At 50.6% G+C, this 17,088-nt stretch overlaps 1 protein-coding gene across 1 annotated transcript; it reads left to right on the forward strand.

Annotated features, from left to right (window-relative positions):
• The first annotated feature begins 3,516 nt into the window (after positions 1 to 3,516).
• On the forward strand, positions 3,517 to 16,675 carry PLAC9 (placenta associated 9). Its single transcript, XM_032843068.1, has 4 exons — positions 3,517 to 3,976; positions 14,067 to 14,164; positions 15,306 to 15,429; positions 15,907 to 16,675. The coding sequence occupies exons 1-4, from the start codon at positions 3,517 to 3,519 to the stop codon at positions 15,951 to 15,953; spliced, it is 729 nt and encodes a 242-aa protein (XP_032698959.1). The 3' UTR covers positions 15,954 to 16,675.
• Positions 16,676 to 17,088: the final 413 nt, after the last annotated feature.

Here is a 17,088-nt window from a genome sequence, read left to right on the forward strand (position 1 = left end):
GGACCCTTCTACTATTCGCACGTTTTGTCGCCTTCAGAATGCCTCTTCGTTTGTGCTTCATTGCATGGATCACACTGTGCATAAAGAGTGACTACAGTTGTGTCTTTTTTTTTTTTTTCCATTGCATGGAGCTCAGTGCAGGGCTTGAACTCACAACCCTGAGATCAAGACCTGAGCTGAGACCAAGAGTCCAACGCTAAACCGACTGAGCCACCCAGGTGCCCCATGGTTTCATCTTTACCTTATCCCTAGCCTAACAGGGAACTCCTCTCCCCTCTCTCCCTTGGGTGTGTGTGAACTGCTCGGGTGAAGCAAATGTGGCTACCTTGTTAAGGAAATGTCCCTTTACTTCCTTTATTTCTACCTCTCAGAATTTGTTGTTGTGTTTTAGTCTGGGATAGCTGTTTAATTTCATCGAATAATAGTTTCAGTACATGTTGAAATGATAAGATTCTTTTATTTTTCCTTCTTTGACCTTATGACAGACATGATGGCTAGAGATTTTTCCAGAACTCTACTTGGGAATGAATAGCTCTTTTATTTTATAGTCAGATTAGTGGCTATGCAAGAAGGAGTGTTAGGATATTTAGATGCCCATTTGGGAAAAAAAAAATTAAGTTTGAATCTTTCTTTGCAACCACATAAAAATTCTAGATGGGTCAGAGATTATACCTTAAGAAATGCTCTATGCTAGTTGGCAAAAGTATTGGAAAATATTTTTGGAGTCTTGATGTGAGAATCATAAACAAGTTGTAAAACCCAGAAGCCATAAAAGAACAGACTGAGACACTTGGTTACCTCAATATCTAAAATGTCTTTATGATGAAAGACACCACAAAGAAAGTTAAAGACAGAGGAACAATGGAAGGAAACATTGCCAACACACATCACAGGCACTGGATTAATAATCAGAATATGTAAAAGGAGGGAAAAGAGAAAAAAGTATTTGACTAGGCAAATAAAGCTCAACTTCACTCATAATATATAGGATGTAATGAAAACAAGGTCACATTTTTCGTCTTCAAATTTTCAAATTTTAAAGAGATAAATATCCAGCGCTGGAGAATGTGCCTGGCTGGAACATCTGGGGCTTTGGCGCCCCACTCCTGAAGTATTTTATGTCAATGGCGCCCCCTGCAGCCCGGCTCCAACATTAACTAGGAGGGAATTGGGTGCGGCAACCCCCCCACCCCACCCCGGGGGGGCGGGGGGAGGTGGGGGGGAGCAGAACTGAGTGCCTGCCTCCTCCCTTGGAGGTCAGTAAGAGTTTTTGGCATATCCACCAAAATGTCAAACTCCCTCTGCCTCGACAATTCTTTTTAGGAATCCAGCTTTCAGAAACACATGAGTGTGCAACGTACATAGAGATATATACGAAAGGATGTCCATTGAAGCCGCTTTATGTTGGGGGGAAAGGAAGCAAACCATTGACAGAGGATTGTCTGGACAGATACTGGTGCGTCCGTTCATGAGATATGTGGCAACTCCTCAAAGGAATGACGTGGATGTATGTGTACTAACAGAATGACCTTCAACATTAAATGTCATGATTAAGATGAATATGAATGCGAAAGCAAATCCCCAAAATACCTATTATTCAATCCCACGTATATATGTTAGTGGGCGGAAATGCATAGACCAGGAACTGGACGTCCGCCACACTGGGGGAGCTGGACTGGACTGGCTGGGCCCAGGGATGGGGGATTGGTGACAGGGAGGAGTTTCAGGCTTTACTCCATATGCTTTATTACTTCGTGACTCTACCACTACGAGAAAGTATAGGGTATGCGTAGTTTTCTTTGCAGATAAAAAATATTAAAAATCTCTGTGGGTTCAGTTTTTCTTTTGACAACTTCCCACCTGGCTGAGCTACTGAGGAATGTCCTACTGAGTGTGAGACATTGTTGCCATTCTAAAAAATGTCTTTCTGAGCTAGATTCTCTGGGCCTCCTTATTCCCAGGAGAGTTTTAGATCCAAGTCGGCTGAGTCAGCCCAGGAATCTCGGTGCCTGTGGCTATTCTCTGGAGGAGGAAGTGAGGAGTGACAGTCCCTGGCTAGGGTGGTGGCTGTAGAGGGCAACTGCACAGCCACAGGCAGGAACCCAGAAGGCGGCGAGGTGGCCTGCACCTACGAGGGTTCCAGGGAGCCCCGGTTGGGGACGCCTGGTGGATAAGAGTCTGCACTAGTGGACGAGAGGGGGTGAGGCCAGCCACTCAGAACACTGCAGCGCAGAAGGTATGGCTATAGCTTCCGGTTTTTGTTTACATTAACAGTTAACTTACTATTATTTCTTTTTGCACTTTTTGCGTGGGGTAGTGTTCAACAATTGTGTTCTAAACCGGAGGGGACGTGGAGATTTGAAGTTCACTGAAAAACTTACCCACCTCTTATTCTGGGTTTGCTTAGATGCGGAAAGAAAATCCGGCCCTCAGGGACCAAGTGTAAATCTATCCTTATGGAAGGGCTGGCACGAAGAGGTGGGAGAACTGGATTCAAATCCAGCCTCCGCATTTACCAGCCACGTGACCATGGGCAAGGTTCTTAACATCTCAGAGCTTCTGTGTCCTGATCTGCAGGAGGGACTAGGAGGCACCCTTCATGGAGTTGCAGTGAAGACCAGAGAGGTTGTCTGTGTGGAAGTAAATCATCAAAGCTGAGCTGCGGTTTATTAATCTGACGGCACTTCTAGACCATGAAGCCCTGGAGGCAGACATATGTGGTGTTGAGAATTACTCCTCTGCTTCCTCCTCCAGGCTTTATCTAACACTATCTAGTATAGAGCTTAAGTATTTGCTGAACACTGTGATTCTGACTTTTTTAAAGATTTTTTTTTAAATTTATTTATTTGCCAGAGAGAGAGAGGGAGAGCACAAGCAGGGGGAGCTGCGGGCAGAGGGAGAGGGAGAAGCAGGCTCTCCTCCAGGGTCATGACCTGAGTGGAAGGCAGAGGCTTAACTGACTGAGCCACCCAGGCACCCCATGATTCAGATTGGGGCTCTGGGTCTTTCCTAGCCTTCAAGCCATTTTACAAGTCTGTAAATTGTAGAGAGCAATTAAAATAATTCTCGTGTACAGATATCCAAATGATTCCTGTTACAGGTTCAGTTACGGTATGTGTGTGTGTGTGTGTGTGTGTGTGTGTAAGAAGCCAGCTTGTGTGTGTGTGTGTGTGTGTGTGTGTGTGTAAGAAGCCAGCTTGTGTGTGTGTGTGTGTGTGTGTGTGTGTGTGTAAGAAGCCAGCTTCACCTCTGCCTGCCCTTCCTTGCCAATGTTCCAGATGTGTGTCTGTTCTTCCGACTGGTTGTCACCTCTTTCTGGTTCCCTCACTGGTGACCAGTGAGCTAAAGAAAATCTTGAGCATATACTCATTTTATATCTGAATAAAAGTCACGATTTTCCTTTTTTTTTTTTTTAAGTATCTTTTAACATTGCTGGGACCCCATTAGCAGAAAAGAAGTTTCTGTAAAAGGCAGACACCACCCCTGCGTCCCTCTCTCAGGGCCAGACACCGTCCGATGGAATTAATGACCTATTCGTCGGTGGACGGAGAAAAGCTTCCACACTCCGTGCCCTCGGCGTGCAGGTTCGTGGGCCGGCGCTGCGGGTGGAGGACTTCAGTGTGGGGCTCTGTGAAATGGGCTCCGGAACCCCTGGGGCTGGGAGCGGTGGCCCGGAGCCCAGCCCTCGCCCCCTCCCGCTCTCCCGCGCCCGGGGGTGGGGGGCGGCGGGGGAGGCGTCCAGGCTGGCACGCCGGCCCCTCCGCCCCGAGGGGTCTCCGGAGGGGGCGGATCGCGCGAGCCGGAGAGCCCGGAGCCGCCCAGGAATCTTGGCTCGGGAGGCGAGCATTTCCTGCGGGCGGGTCGGCGCGGGCCCGGGGGCGCGGCGGCGGGGAGACGCTGCGCTGCGCTCGGCGGGCCGGCAGCATGCGGCCCCTGCTCTGCGCGCTGGCCGCGCTCGCCCTGCTCCGCGCTGCCGGTGAGTGGGGCCGGGCCCGGGGTAGGGGGGCAGGGGTGGAACCGAGCCGGCAGGAGAGCAGAGAGTTGTAGAAGCGGGGATGGGCCAGGGAGGGAGGGTTGAAAAGAGACAGGAGAGCAACCGAAAGGTAGAGAATGAGTGGAGAGACTCGAGGCCCGAGGAGAGAGAGGAGGCAAGAGAGGAGGCAAGGATCGCAGGGAGGGAGGTTAAGTCTGCAGGTTGGGCACACATTCCTAGCACCCCCGGGGCCAGCTGCCTCCTGAGAGCCTGCAGAGGCGCCCAGGCCTGGGTTATGGGCACTGCCTTGGAGCAGAGTTCCTGCAGGCGATGACCCAGGCCTGGCCCAGCACGGCCCGCGGGCAGGCAGGCGGCCCCGGGAGAAGGACCACGACTTCACCTCCCCTCCGGCCTGAGAGGGTTCTGCGTCTGGGTGAACAGGTCAGTCCTCCTGCTTCCGGAGCTCTTCCCTGAGGGCCTGAGCTGCCTTGAGTGATAGGGACCTGGGGAGCTTAGGGTGCAGGAGGGAAAGGTCCTCTGGTGTCCCCCCCCCCCCCCGCCCCCGTGCGGGGGCCTTGCCTGGCACTCTCAGCTCTCCCCTCCCCGGACAGCAGCCTTGGTGCTACCCCTTCTTAGGTGAGGCCCAGATGGGCAGCTGGAGAGAGACTTCTTACAGCCAGATGATTTCGCACCACCCCAAGACCCTGCACATGGCTGGTACTTCACAGTTTACAAGCCACACTCCCATTTACCCAGACTCTCATTCATGCAGCCCTCAGCCAGCGGGGCTGGGGCTCCTCCCAGCAGTACGGGTGAGAGGAAGGCTCAGGTCTCCTGGCAGAGCCAAGCCAGAGGCCTCACCAGGCATCCAGGCCTCCTAACCACTCAGGGTGGCCCTTGCCCCCCGCCAGGCTGCTCACCCACCAGCCCGGAGCCAGAGGATGTGAGTCACACAGGTGAAGTGCCCCGTGCTAGGACGGAAGGCTCCTGTCCCTGTCCTTTCTGGGCACGGTCCTCTGTGGGAGTCAGCACCCAGGGGCAGGGTAGAGGCCAGGGCGGATCCTGGGCAGCCCCTGGCTGAGTTTCTTGGGTGAGGGAAGGTGCCTTCCTTGGGGAAAATGGTACCCACCCTGCAGAGGGGGCTTTAGGAATAGAACGAAAGAAGTTCCCAGCACGGAATTCAGCACACATTGGCTCCTATTCTTGTCCCCTCAGCTTCACTGATCTCTCTGAGCCTCAGTTTCCTCACCTGTTAATTACAGAGGACCAACAGCCTCCTCCTGTGCAAAGAGTGGCTGGGACTGTGCTCAGCACAGAGGCCACGGTGCAGGTCCTTCTCCCCCCTTTCCTCCCCCGGCCCCTCCTCCGGGAGCCCAGGGCACAAAGCCCAGTCTGTGCTCCCCGAGAGGGAGGAGCTGGCTGCCACCCACAAGTGGCCGACTTTCTGGGGCCTCCTTAGTCGTGACCGGTATATACACTTCAACTTAAAACCCTTTTCAAATATGACTTCCTTTCTGCTGATGCACACTCCTTGCTACAGATTTTTTTTAAAAGGGGGAAAGTATTAATGTAATCTCAGCCTGAGTTCACACATTTTTGTGTGGAATCTTTCAGACTTTGGACAACTTACTATTGTTTCTCTTAACTTTTGATTATGAAATCCCTGGAGGTAAAGACAGGACAGCACGGTGAACCCCCCATGTACCGACCACCCCACTTCAGCAATATTATTTCATGGACGGTCCTGTTTCCTTTGTCACTCGCATTCTCTCTCCTTCCTCCAGTAATCTTAAAGGAAATTCCAGGCATCGTATATTTTCCTCCATAAATATTTCCTTAAGTATCTCTTTCCTTAAGTAATCTTTTAAATATTTCCTTTAGTAATCTTTTTCTTCTAAGTTTTATTTATTTAAGTAATCTGTAAAACTGTGTGGGGCTCAAACTCACAACCCCAAGATCAAGAGTCAGATGCTCTCCAAACCGACTCCGCCAGACATCCCAAAGATAAGTAATCTTTTCATAAACATAACTGCAATAACATTATCACACCCTAAAAAATGGACAATAATTTCTTTTTTTTCCCAAGATTTTATTTATTTATTTGACAGTGAGAGAGACATGGCAAGAGAGGGAACACAAGCAGGGCGAGTGAGAGAGGGGGAAGCAGGCTTTCTGCTGAGCAGAGAGCCCGATGCAGGGCTTGATCCCAGGACCCTGGGATCATGACCAGAGCTGAAGACAGAGGCTTAATGACTGACCCACCCAGGCACTCCGATAATTTCGTTTTTTAAAGATTATTTAGTTATTTGAGAGTGAGCAGGAGGGGGGGCAGAGGGAGAGAATCTCAAGCAGATGTGCACTGAGCACAGAGCCTGATGCAGGGCTCAATCCCGCGACCCCGAGACCACGACCTAAACCAAAATTAAGAGTCAGACGCCCAACTGACTAAGCCACCCAGGTTCCTCTGGACAATAATTTCTTATATCATCAAATATCTGATCCGTGTTTAAATGTCCCTAATTGTGTCATGTTGTTACATTTGGTTTTGTTTTATCCAAATAAGGTACACACTTTGCCTTTGGCTGATATGTCAGTTAGTTTCTTTTAATAGGTAAGTTCTCTTCCCCTCTCTTTTCCTCAAAATGTGTTTATGGAAACAACTGGGGTTTTTGTCCTATAAAGTTCTCCACATTAGATTTCAGCTGATTGTATCTGCCAAGAGTCCTCTAAATGTTCTTCTCTCCCCTGTATTGTCTATAAAATGGTAGTTAGATTTAGAAACATCTGCTGTTATGCAAGAATATATTAAGATGGCTTATTGCTTTAACTTGCACTTCTTTGATTACTACTGAGGTTGGACTTTTTCTTTAAATGCATTGGACATTTCTACAGTTCTTGTGAATTGTCTTAGCCTTCTCAGTTGTGGTACTGGGGTTTTTCATATTGATCTGTAAAAACTCTTTATGTACTGATGGAAACAAATTGCTTATGATACTTATAGAGCCCTTTTAAGGTTTCTGCTGAGTTCCTTTCTTGTTTTCCCATCAGAGGAATCTAAGGTCCTGGAGCCTGGTCCTTTCATTAATTGTCACCCATGCCTTGAGGCCCTTTGGGCACGCTCTCACTGTCCACCCCTGCCCCAAGCCCCCATGGCCATCTGTCTTCCATTGGAATTCTGCTTTCTGCTTTGAGCAAAAGAGGAAGATGCTAAAGGGCTGTTGTGAGAATCATAGCATTTCTTTTTACACAAATGGATATTGTGGGAGCAAACCACTCAAAGACAATTTGGTCAGAGGCATGCATTTGGGCTCTGGTGGGGCCCCAAGGCAGCTGCAAAGGTGTCATATGAACAGGTCCCCTTGGCCCCATACCTGTCCAGCCCCTCAATTTGTAACTGTGTCCAAGTTTGTTTGCTCGCCGAATGACAGGCCAGTAAGTTGAGAGGCAAGAAGTTGGGGTAGGAAAGCGACTTTATTCGGAAAGCCAGCAAACCGAGGAGACAGTAGACTATCGATTGTCCCAGAGAACCACCTCTCTGAGCACCAGAGTCGAGCTTCTTTTATGTTAGGAACAGGGGGAAGTGGGAGGAGATTGGAGTCATAAGATGACTGATGTCTGGAGACACTGAAAAAGGTCATGTCGGGCCGCGTGGTTGGCTCCGTTTAGCGTCTGACTCTTGATTTCGGCTCAGGTAGTGATCTCGGGGTCCTGGGGTTGAGCTCTGCCCTCAGCAGGGAATCAGCTTGAGATTCTTTCTCTCATGCCCTCTGCCCCTCCCCACCAACTCTCTCCCTCTATCTAAAATAAATAAATAAACCTTACCCACTGTCCAAAAAAAAGAAAAAAAGGAAAGAAAAGAAAAAGGAAAGGAAAAGGTCATGTAACTTCTTTGTCCCTGCTCAGCTGATCTTTGTGTGTAAGAATCTGGTCATGTCGTTCCTGTAAATCTTACATAGTCAACTCTGTATGCACTTCTGTACCTCCTCCAGCGAGATAGGTTTTGGGTAAGAAAGCAGTTTTTGTAAATCTCGGTTGTAGCAAAATTCCTTTAATGACTAACATGCCCACGTGCAGGACAAAGCAGAAGTTTCTAAGCTGTAGGTCACAGCGGCAGGGAAATAGAAGCAATGTGGAGTCAGACATGCTAGGTTTCTCACTGTTGCAGAGGAGGCAGCTGAGACCCCAAGATAGGAGGCCCTTAACTTACAAAAGCTCACGTCACTGCCAGTGCACAGTATAGACCGAGTCAGGCAAGTAGGATACACATCCTGTCCCTCCTGCTTGCTAGCTATGTAACCTCCAGCATGTTATTCAATCTCTTTGATATTTGGTTTCCTAATCTGTAAAAAAGGGAGGTGAGAGTTCTAAGCTCTTGACAGAATCCGATGAGATAATGTACGTAAGCACTCAGCAGAAAGCTTGGTGCATCGTGAGCGATCACTAATCTGTAGTAGCTTCCAGTACGAAGTATCGTTCTGCCCGAGTCTGGTGAGTGGGACTGGCTTCTAAGAGAGCTCAGAGAGCCAGGTCAGCACTGAGCCCTCTGCGTCCTTGTTGGAGAATTCCTCCCAAACGTCCCTTGGATCCTTGTAGAGGATCTACATCTCTTCCTAGAATAGATGCCTTTCCATCGTGAGAGCTGGTCGAAGTGATCCAGCAGAGCGTTGGCTGCATGTGGAGAGGCAGAGCGCTGGGGAACAAATCCCTGCCTTGCTCCATCTTCTGCTATCCTGGTGGATGCCCCCCAGGGCCTTTGCATGTCACTTGGCAATTGCAAGGCATCTTCAAGTGCACGATTCCCCTGAATCAGCACAGCAATCCTGCAAAGTAGACCTGGCAGGGCAGATCCCTCGCTCTCTGCAGGGGAGGCAAAGAGCCCTGTCAGGAAGCCCAGAGTTGGACTGTGTCTCTGACACCCAGCCTTGGTGCGCTTTTCAGAGTGTGCAGAGAGAGCTTTATTCTGGGTGGCTTCTTAGACCTTCTCTGCCTTATGGGCTTTTGCAGTTTATCTCTGAACTCGTACATGAGAAAAAAAAAAAAAAAACTCATGTAAAGTTCAGGGGGCCCTTTGGGATAGTAGTCCAGCTTGCCTGCCGTAATCAGATAATAACTGTACTGGAATGACACTGATGTGCTCTCAGAGGGACCAGCAAGACTCAGATCCAAGGAGGACAGGAGGACATGTCTCTTCCCAAACCAAACCCAGACGTGCCTCAGAATCTGAGCTCTTTGTTGGGGGTTCGAGGTTCTCTTTCTTGGCTTAGCCGGAGCAGTTGCACATTACTGGAGTTTTTCATGTAATTGTTTGCAAGTAGTATTTGGCTTAAAAAAAAAAAAGTTTAAAAACCACCAGTGATTTTAAATGAATCATAAATTTTGATACAAATATTGATATGGTAAATTTTATTATACTATTACATTGAATGTGGCCAAATACAGTTAAGCCCTGAGTGACAAACATTGCTGGTCCAAGCAGAATATGTCTTCAATGATTCAGGAGCAACGGCAATGTTCAGGGTTGTCTCTGAGAAATTACGTGTCATCACAGAAGTCATTTGAGTTGTATGTGCTTTCCTAGCATTTAAGTCCTGGACACAAAAGGTGTCCTATGCTGTATGTGGGAGAGGCCATACTTCCCGCCTCAGAGGATGGGGACCCGGTGGCCACGTGTCTTTAACTGGCGAAGTGAGCCCAGCGCCTCGCGGGGCCTCTGGCCTCCACCGCAGCCTCCTCTCACCAGAGCTCTGTGTTCCACCCATGGCCACCATCCAGGGTGCACATAGGCCCCGAGTGGGAGCCAGGCCAGGGAAAACAACCCGGCCTCCAAGAAGGTCCCTTTCCCAACTGGCTGGGGCGGGGCAGGCTGGAGAGCAGGAAGGAAGGGAACACGGGGAACCACATCTTGGCTGTCAGGCAGGATCACCGCCACCCGGCAGCCTTCCCCGCTCACGAGCATCCCAACAACCCTGTGAAGCAGGCATTACCCCGGGCCCCTTCCCACTGCGGCACTCAAAGACATGGAACATCCAGCTCGTGACTTGTGGGGACTTCTGGTCCAAGAAAGAACTTGTCCTTGACTTACGCCCGTTCTGTCCTTGTAGCTAATTTATGAGGCCTCTCAGCAGACCCTGAAAGATAGAACCACAGCCTGAGTGAACTACAGGGGGCAGGAGGGAGGGCCTTGGGCCTCCCCACCCCGGGTTAGGAAGGAGGCAGCAAAGGCTCCGGGAGGAGAGGAAAGTTTCCCACAGGCCCACGCCAATTCGGGCCGGGCAGGGTGAGAACAGGGTCCCCCAGGGAGTTTTCGGCCCTCGCACAGTGAGGTCAGTGGTGGGGTGAGGGCCGGCATGGCCGAGGGAGCCGCAGCGCGGCCTTGCGGTGAGGGCCCCGGCCCAGCTTTCTCTCACCGATGAGCTCACGGACACTTGTGCGGCGGGGCTCAGGCCGCAACTCTGTCCAGATGTGAGGGTTTAGTGCTGTGTGATGTGGAGAGCAACCTCGGCCAATCCTTCTCCCTGGAGGGGTTTTGGAGCCAAGTTAGACCTCATTGCCGACATGTAGAAAACAGGATGTTTTAGGCCAATGGAGGGGAGTAGGCTCGTGTTGTTCATGACTTACAGGGCTGGCAGAGCCTCGCACTTGGCCAGCCAGGTCAGACTGCTTCCTCCCGGCCCGAGCTGGGTCTGGGAGAGGGCAGGCGAGGCTCCGGGGAGAGATGTGGCCAGGGGCCCGAGGGCAGAGCCTGAGGAGGGCGTCTGTGGACCCAGACCCCCAATGCACAGACCCCCTTTCCACGGACAGCCCTCCTTATGGGCGAGAGCAGCTCCTCTAGTCCCTAGGAAGTCCCTCCTCTCTTGGCTGGGCTCCCTGGTTCTCCAGCTGAGACACATGAGTCAAGCTTCTGCGTCCCTTCATCGCGGCTGCCTCTAGCCCTGCTTAAGCCTCTCCAAGGCCCAGAACAGAGCACAACCCTCCAGGTGGGGTCCCTCAGGCCACCCTCGCCCTCATCCTGAACTTTCCCATCCACGCATGCAGCCCACGATGGCTTCTGCTTTTTGCTAACAACCCCATCAGACAACTGGCTTTTATTATGGAACATTTCAATCCAGATATACAAGAGTAGAGAGAGGAGTGGAGTGAACTCTCATGTCCCCATCACTCAGTTTCAACAGTTATCAATCTTGGCCAATCTTGTGTGGCCACCCATGTCTCCTGCCACACCCAGGCTGGAGTACTTTGAAGTGACTCCAAGACATGCTAGCATTTCATCTCTAGAAACTTATGTATGGATCTCTAAAAGACTCCTTAAAAAAAAAAAACCAAAAAACAAAAAACCATCAGTGCTCACTCCAGCCACACATAGATGAAAAAAATAACCAAAGTACCATGTCATGTCCATCCCCCTCCCCAAAGTCAACAAGACCATTTGTCTTTTTGAAGAAGCTTTTTGAAATTTAGTGGAAGGAAATTATGAAAAGGAAACTATAGAAACAAATTGATCTCCATAAAAGATGCTCAGAGTGGAAGGACGTTTGGTCTCTGCTCTTGGTTCACTTCCTTTCATGGAAGACCTGGGATCCAGATAGAGTTGGAACAGGAACATCTCAGGACGGGGTGGAGGGGGGAGCTCTGGCAGAGCTCTGGGAGGCCAGCTTGCCGAGGTAGGGTCAGGAGAGGGCCAGGGGGCTTGGGGTCCAGTCATTTGCGGACCGTGTGACCTTGGGCAGTTCATTCAACCTCCCACAGTTACGTGTTCATCACCAGCAAAATGGCTCACCATCGCTGTCCCTACCTCAAGAACTGCCAGCCTTCTGGGCGATTCTGTATGTCCCCTTGGGCAGCCCAGCCAACACCAGGGTCTTACAGTTACAACAGTTTTGCGCCTAGATAAAGTCCAATAACCCTTGTCCCCAGTCTGCCTCAGGTGCCCACATCCATGACTGCAACCTTGGTATTGTCACCCAGAAGCTGTTCCACTTCTCAGAGCTGAAACTGAAACGTCTATCACCACTCATTCCTTCTGTTACTATGTCATCCTACCAAGACCTCCAGTCCTGTCAGCTCCTCCATTTCTCTCAATTTATGGGCTTTCTTGTTGGCCCCCTTTCCTTCATTATCCAAGCTAGACTCCAGAGCTCATCCCCTTAACTCCTTGCTGGCAAAATCCTCAATCCTTTGCTCCCTTGATCTCCCCACATTATCTCTGCAGACCCCTGGCTTCTGCTCCATCCAGCACCCCCTGTCCTGGCCACTCTGTACCCAGGGCGGCTCTCTGGGGGACTGGTCTTTCCAAATATTCCCCTGGAGTGGGGTCCTTCAGCACGGGCTTCCTCCTCCTCCTCGCCTCCTTTTGAAGCCCTCTCTGTGTTCGAGCCCCCTCCCCAGTGGTCGGCTGATAAAGTAGCTCATGAAAACAAAGACAAAAACAAAAAGAAGTCGTTTGCCGGTTTCCATGAGGTAACTCCTTTCACCGTGCCTCCCATTTTCACGGCTGTGTTGAGTAGCCCCCTCACAGAATTCCCGAAAACTTCACAACTAGCTTCCTCTTTCATAAGTCAACGTGAATTTCCAGCAGACGGTTCCCTTCTCACTTCACGGACTAAGGAGAAGCGAACGGGTGAGAACTCAGTCTGCATCTTGGCCCTTTGAGGAGAGGTCTGCCTTTACCACTTCTGTGGGACCCCTCTCCCCGTCCAAGCGCCGACCCCCCCCCCCCACACTGCTGGGCTCCCAGCCTGTCCGCTCCTGAGCGCTCCCACCCTTCAGGCTATCAGCATGATTGTTTCTTCAAAGAACAGAAACAGCAAGAAACATTCTGTACACCATGTGATCTGATCTCCCTTCCTTCCAGAAAAGCTTCAGGGAAACGTTTCCCAGGATCCAAGTTTCTGCCCTTGGACCTCTCTTTCCCTCCTGGTCCTACAGCATCTAGACTTTGCTTTGCCTCCGCTGCTCTGTGAACAATGCTGGGGTGGGATTTAGCAGTGATTTTCTCCTCGCTCTTTCCATCCTTACCTCGCTAGAATTCTCTGCTGCTTCAGCCCTGGCTGGCCACCTCGTCCTCAGTGAAACTCTCTGCTTCGCTGCGTTTTGGAGAGAGTAGCCTCCTTCCCGAGCGTCAGGATTCTCCAAGGTTCCAGCCAACTCTGATGCCCCATAGACGTCTTGGGGCCACCAACACTGAAACCTGAGCCCAGAACCCGGACCCTGAGACTTAAACGGTGTGAGGGCTGGTTGGTGCCGGAAGAACCAAAGAGGAACCAACATAGGGGAGAAAAGGGATGAACCAAGAGGCAAACAGGAGGAACCTCAGGTTTTCCACTGACTTGCTGTGTGACGCTGCCCATAGCGTTGCACCCCTCTGTGCGTCAGCTGGGGATCGTAACTGGGTTGTTGTGAGTTTGGTTGAGCTCGCACATTGGTTTAGCGTACTATGTGGTCCACGGTAACTACTCATCAAATGTGTGACGTGACTGACTAGTCACCAATGTCAAGGCGATGGCTAAACTATCTCCTCATCCTCTCTATTCCTACTGCCCTGTCTCGCTTCCTCACTTCTCACACTGACTACTGCAATAACTCTCTGCTTTCTAAGACAAATCCCTCCAATCCATTCTCTGTATTTACAAAATTCACATATGTCCGTGTGACTCATCTGTTGAAATAAACCCCAAATAAGCATCATGGTTTGTTTATTGGGGCATCTGGCTTTGTGTCCATGCTCCCTCTCCTCCCGTTCACCCTGTACTTTCCAGCCACTCCAGCCCCGTGAGGGTTTGGGCATGAAACTGTGCCATTTTATGCCTTTATCTCTTCGCACACGCCATTCTGTCTGGCTGGGACCTTTCCTCCCTTCCTTACCTTACAGAGTTCAGGCGACACCTCCTTCAAGAAGCCCACCTGAGTGTGGGAGGGGACCAGGGCCATAGAGACAAGTGACTGATTGGGGCACCCCATCCTCATACCCTGACCCACACTCAGGCTTCCTTTGCTTCTCTTCGTGACTGTTTTCAGGACCCACCTCGTGGAGCCCAGTGCTTGGCAGGGGTCTCTGGTGTTCTAGGATATGGTGACGAGGCTTGTTTTCCCACAGCTGCTGAGCCCTTTGTGCCCTCCCGTGGAGAACCGGCCTGGAACACAGGGTGTGACAGACACATGGCTGTCCACGACCGTTTAGACGTCATAGAGGAGGTAACCAGGGTGGTTCGGGAGGACAGGCAGTTTCGGGACCACCTACCAGACTGGTAGCTTCCTAGGGCTCAGGAGAATCTTGCTTTGGAAAATGGGGGAAATCCTGGCCTGCTCCCTGGCCTCCATGTGAAGCATTTCCCTCCCTTCCTGGGCTGTTAGGCTCACAGCCCTTTACAGACCCTGCCTCCCCACGGGCCTTGCTTCCACCCAGCTCTAGATCCTGTCCTTACACAATGAGCTGGTGGACATTCAGTCACCGTGTTTTGTCACTCAGCCATGGTCTGTAACACCGGGTCTATGACTTGTGTGGGAAAAGATATACACTTTATTTTCACAAACCTTTAACTGAAATTTAGCATTCCATTCATTATAAGTACAGACAACAAACCGTAAATGTATTTACCAGTACGGTGACTTTGTTCTCAATAGAAATCACAGATAATTTCATCCCATTATAGTTGTGAACATATCAACATATTTATTATTCATCCTAGTCTGTATGTCAAAATTACAGTAGTTGTTAGACCTGATGTTAGATTATGTTATTTCATGAGTTAATAAATACATACATTTTTACATCAAAGATTTAACTTCTAGTACTTGAATAAGGTTTTAATGCAATTGGTGTCCTTGGAAATCCTACATGCTTTATTTTTTTCAATTGAAGTGTTTTTCTGAGAAGGGGTCTGTAGGTTTCACCAGACTGCTAACGGGGTTCATTCAGGAAGAAGTTAGGAACCCTGACTAAAGAATGTTTCAAATCCCAAACCTGTCATTTGGCAGAGTGGCCACCAGAGGGCGGGGCGACAAAAAGACTGTGTTCTCCCGGTAAAGTCCAGAAAGGGAAAAGAGGAATCCCAGGGTTGCTCTGCGCCAGACCTGTGTGATTGAGTGCATTGACTCCTGCCAGGGCCAGGAGCCGCCTTAGAGAGTGAAGCCCTGGGATTCTAACATCTGGGGAACTGAGAGGCCACCAGGGCCAGAGCCTGAACAAGGAAGACTTAGGTCCCCCAGCACTCAGTTCTCTCCCTGCTGCGCCCCACTGGGCTGCCAGGTGTCCCTGAGGATGTGGCCAAAGAAGCAAGACTTTGCACCACTCTTGTGCTCCCTGCACGCCACGCTGTCATCTCTCTTGTTCTAGACGGTGGAGAAAACGGTGGAGCACCTGGAGACGGAACTGAAAAGCTTGCTGGGCCAGCTGGAGGAGCTGGCCTGGAACCTTCCCCCGGGGCCCTCTGGCCCCACCCCCGACCTCCTCGGAGATGGTGAGCAGCTGGGGTGGCAGAGGACAGCTTGGGCTGGGGATGTGGCCTGGACAAGCCGGGAGAGGGCTTGGCGCCTTCTGGAGCAGAGTGGGGAGGCATCCCCCAACTCTCCCCACCTATTCTCTGCCCTCAGTCCTGCCTGGGGGCGTTGCAGCCTGGCACCTTGGTCAGGGCTTTTGGGAGAGCTGGCGCAGTTCATGTGGGGCCCACGGAGCACTGTCCTGGACACAGAGTTCCTGCCTTCTCCCCGGACCATTCGCCGGGCTCAAAGCTCCTGCGCGCCTTTCAGGTCCCTTGCAAGGACCCCATCCTGGGTCACCACAGACCCTTGTGATGGGGTGTCAGAGGGTGTTGCCACCTGCTCCCTCCCCGTGCCCTGTGTTCCCTGGCACAGGAATTCCGGGGACTGGGAAGGGAGGAGAGGGTAGGGTAGGGCAGGGGGCCCGCAGCACTCCTGAGCTGCCCCCTCTCTTTCAGATCGCTTTGGAGCCCCCGAGCCTGAGCTGCCCAGCAGCTGGAAGTGACACATATGTGGCAGCTCTCCTCTGAGAACAGAGCTGTGCCTTCTGGCCTGCCTTCATCAGCTCGGTGCAGAATAAAAGCTCCTCCCTTGGTCTCCCCTGTGTCTGCTGACAGTGACCCCTATAGCCACGGCCCCTTCTCCATCTACTCCCAGGCACTGGGGCCCAAGTCCTTCTGCGGGCTCAGACCAGGGAGACCTCAGGCGGTCAGTGCTCCTGCCCTCCTTACTTATAGGGGCAGAGAGGGCAGGAATTGGTTCAAAGATGAAGCACCTGAGGCCCAGAATAGCGCAGGGGCCCTCCGAGCAGCCTCCCTACCCAAAACACGGACATAGACGAGGAGCAGTGAGATCACCTGGGAGCCTGTCAGAAATGCAGGATTTGGGGCCCAGCCAGACCTCCCGCATCAGAATCTACATGTCAGTGAAAGATCCCCAGAGGATACGTATGCAAATTTGTGTGCGATTTTTAAGTTTTCTACTGAGGTAAAATGCACACAACATAAATTTCAAAATTTTAATCATTTTTGAATTGTACAAATTCAGTGGCTTCACATGGCTGTATGCTAATTCCAGAACATTTTCATCATCCCCCAAAGAAACACTGTACCTGTAAGCAGTCACTTCCCATTCCTCCTCCCACCATCCCTCGGAAGCCACTAATATTTCTCTCTCTATGGACTTGCTTATTCTTGACATTTCATATAAATGGAATCATTCAACATGTAGCCTTTGTGTCCAAGTTTTTTCCCAGTGAGCACCATGTTTTCAGGTGTCATCCAGACTGTAGTCTGTATCAGTACTCCATTCCCTCTTATCGCTGAGTAACACCCCATCGTCTGGATGCCCCACTCTTACTCATGCATCAGTTGATGGACATCTGGATTGTTTGCACGTTCTGGCTATTATGAATAATGCTATGAATATGTACAAATTTTTGCATAGGCGCTTTCATTTCTCTTGGGTCTCTGACTAGGGATGGAATTGCTGAGTCAAATAGTGACTGTTTAAATTTCTGAAGAACCACCAAATGGTTTTTGCACAGCGGCTGTACCATTTTTCACTCCCACTAACAGTGTGTATATAAAGGTTTCAATTTTTCCACACCTTCACCATCTTTTTTATTATAACCATCGTAC

Source organism: Lontra canadensis, unplaced genomic scaffold (genome assembly GCF_010015895.1).
Source record: "Lontra canadensis isolate GAN:19392208 unplaced genomic scaffold, GSC_riverotter_1.0 scaffold3, whole genome shotgun sequence".
In the NCBI taxonomy this organism is placed as follows: domain Eukaryota; kingdom Metazoa; phylum Chordata; class Mammalia; order Carnivora; family Mustelidae; genus Lontra; species Lontra canadensis.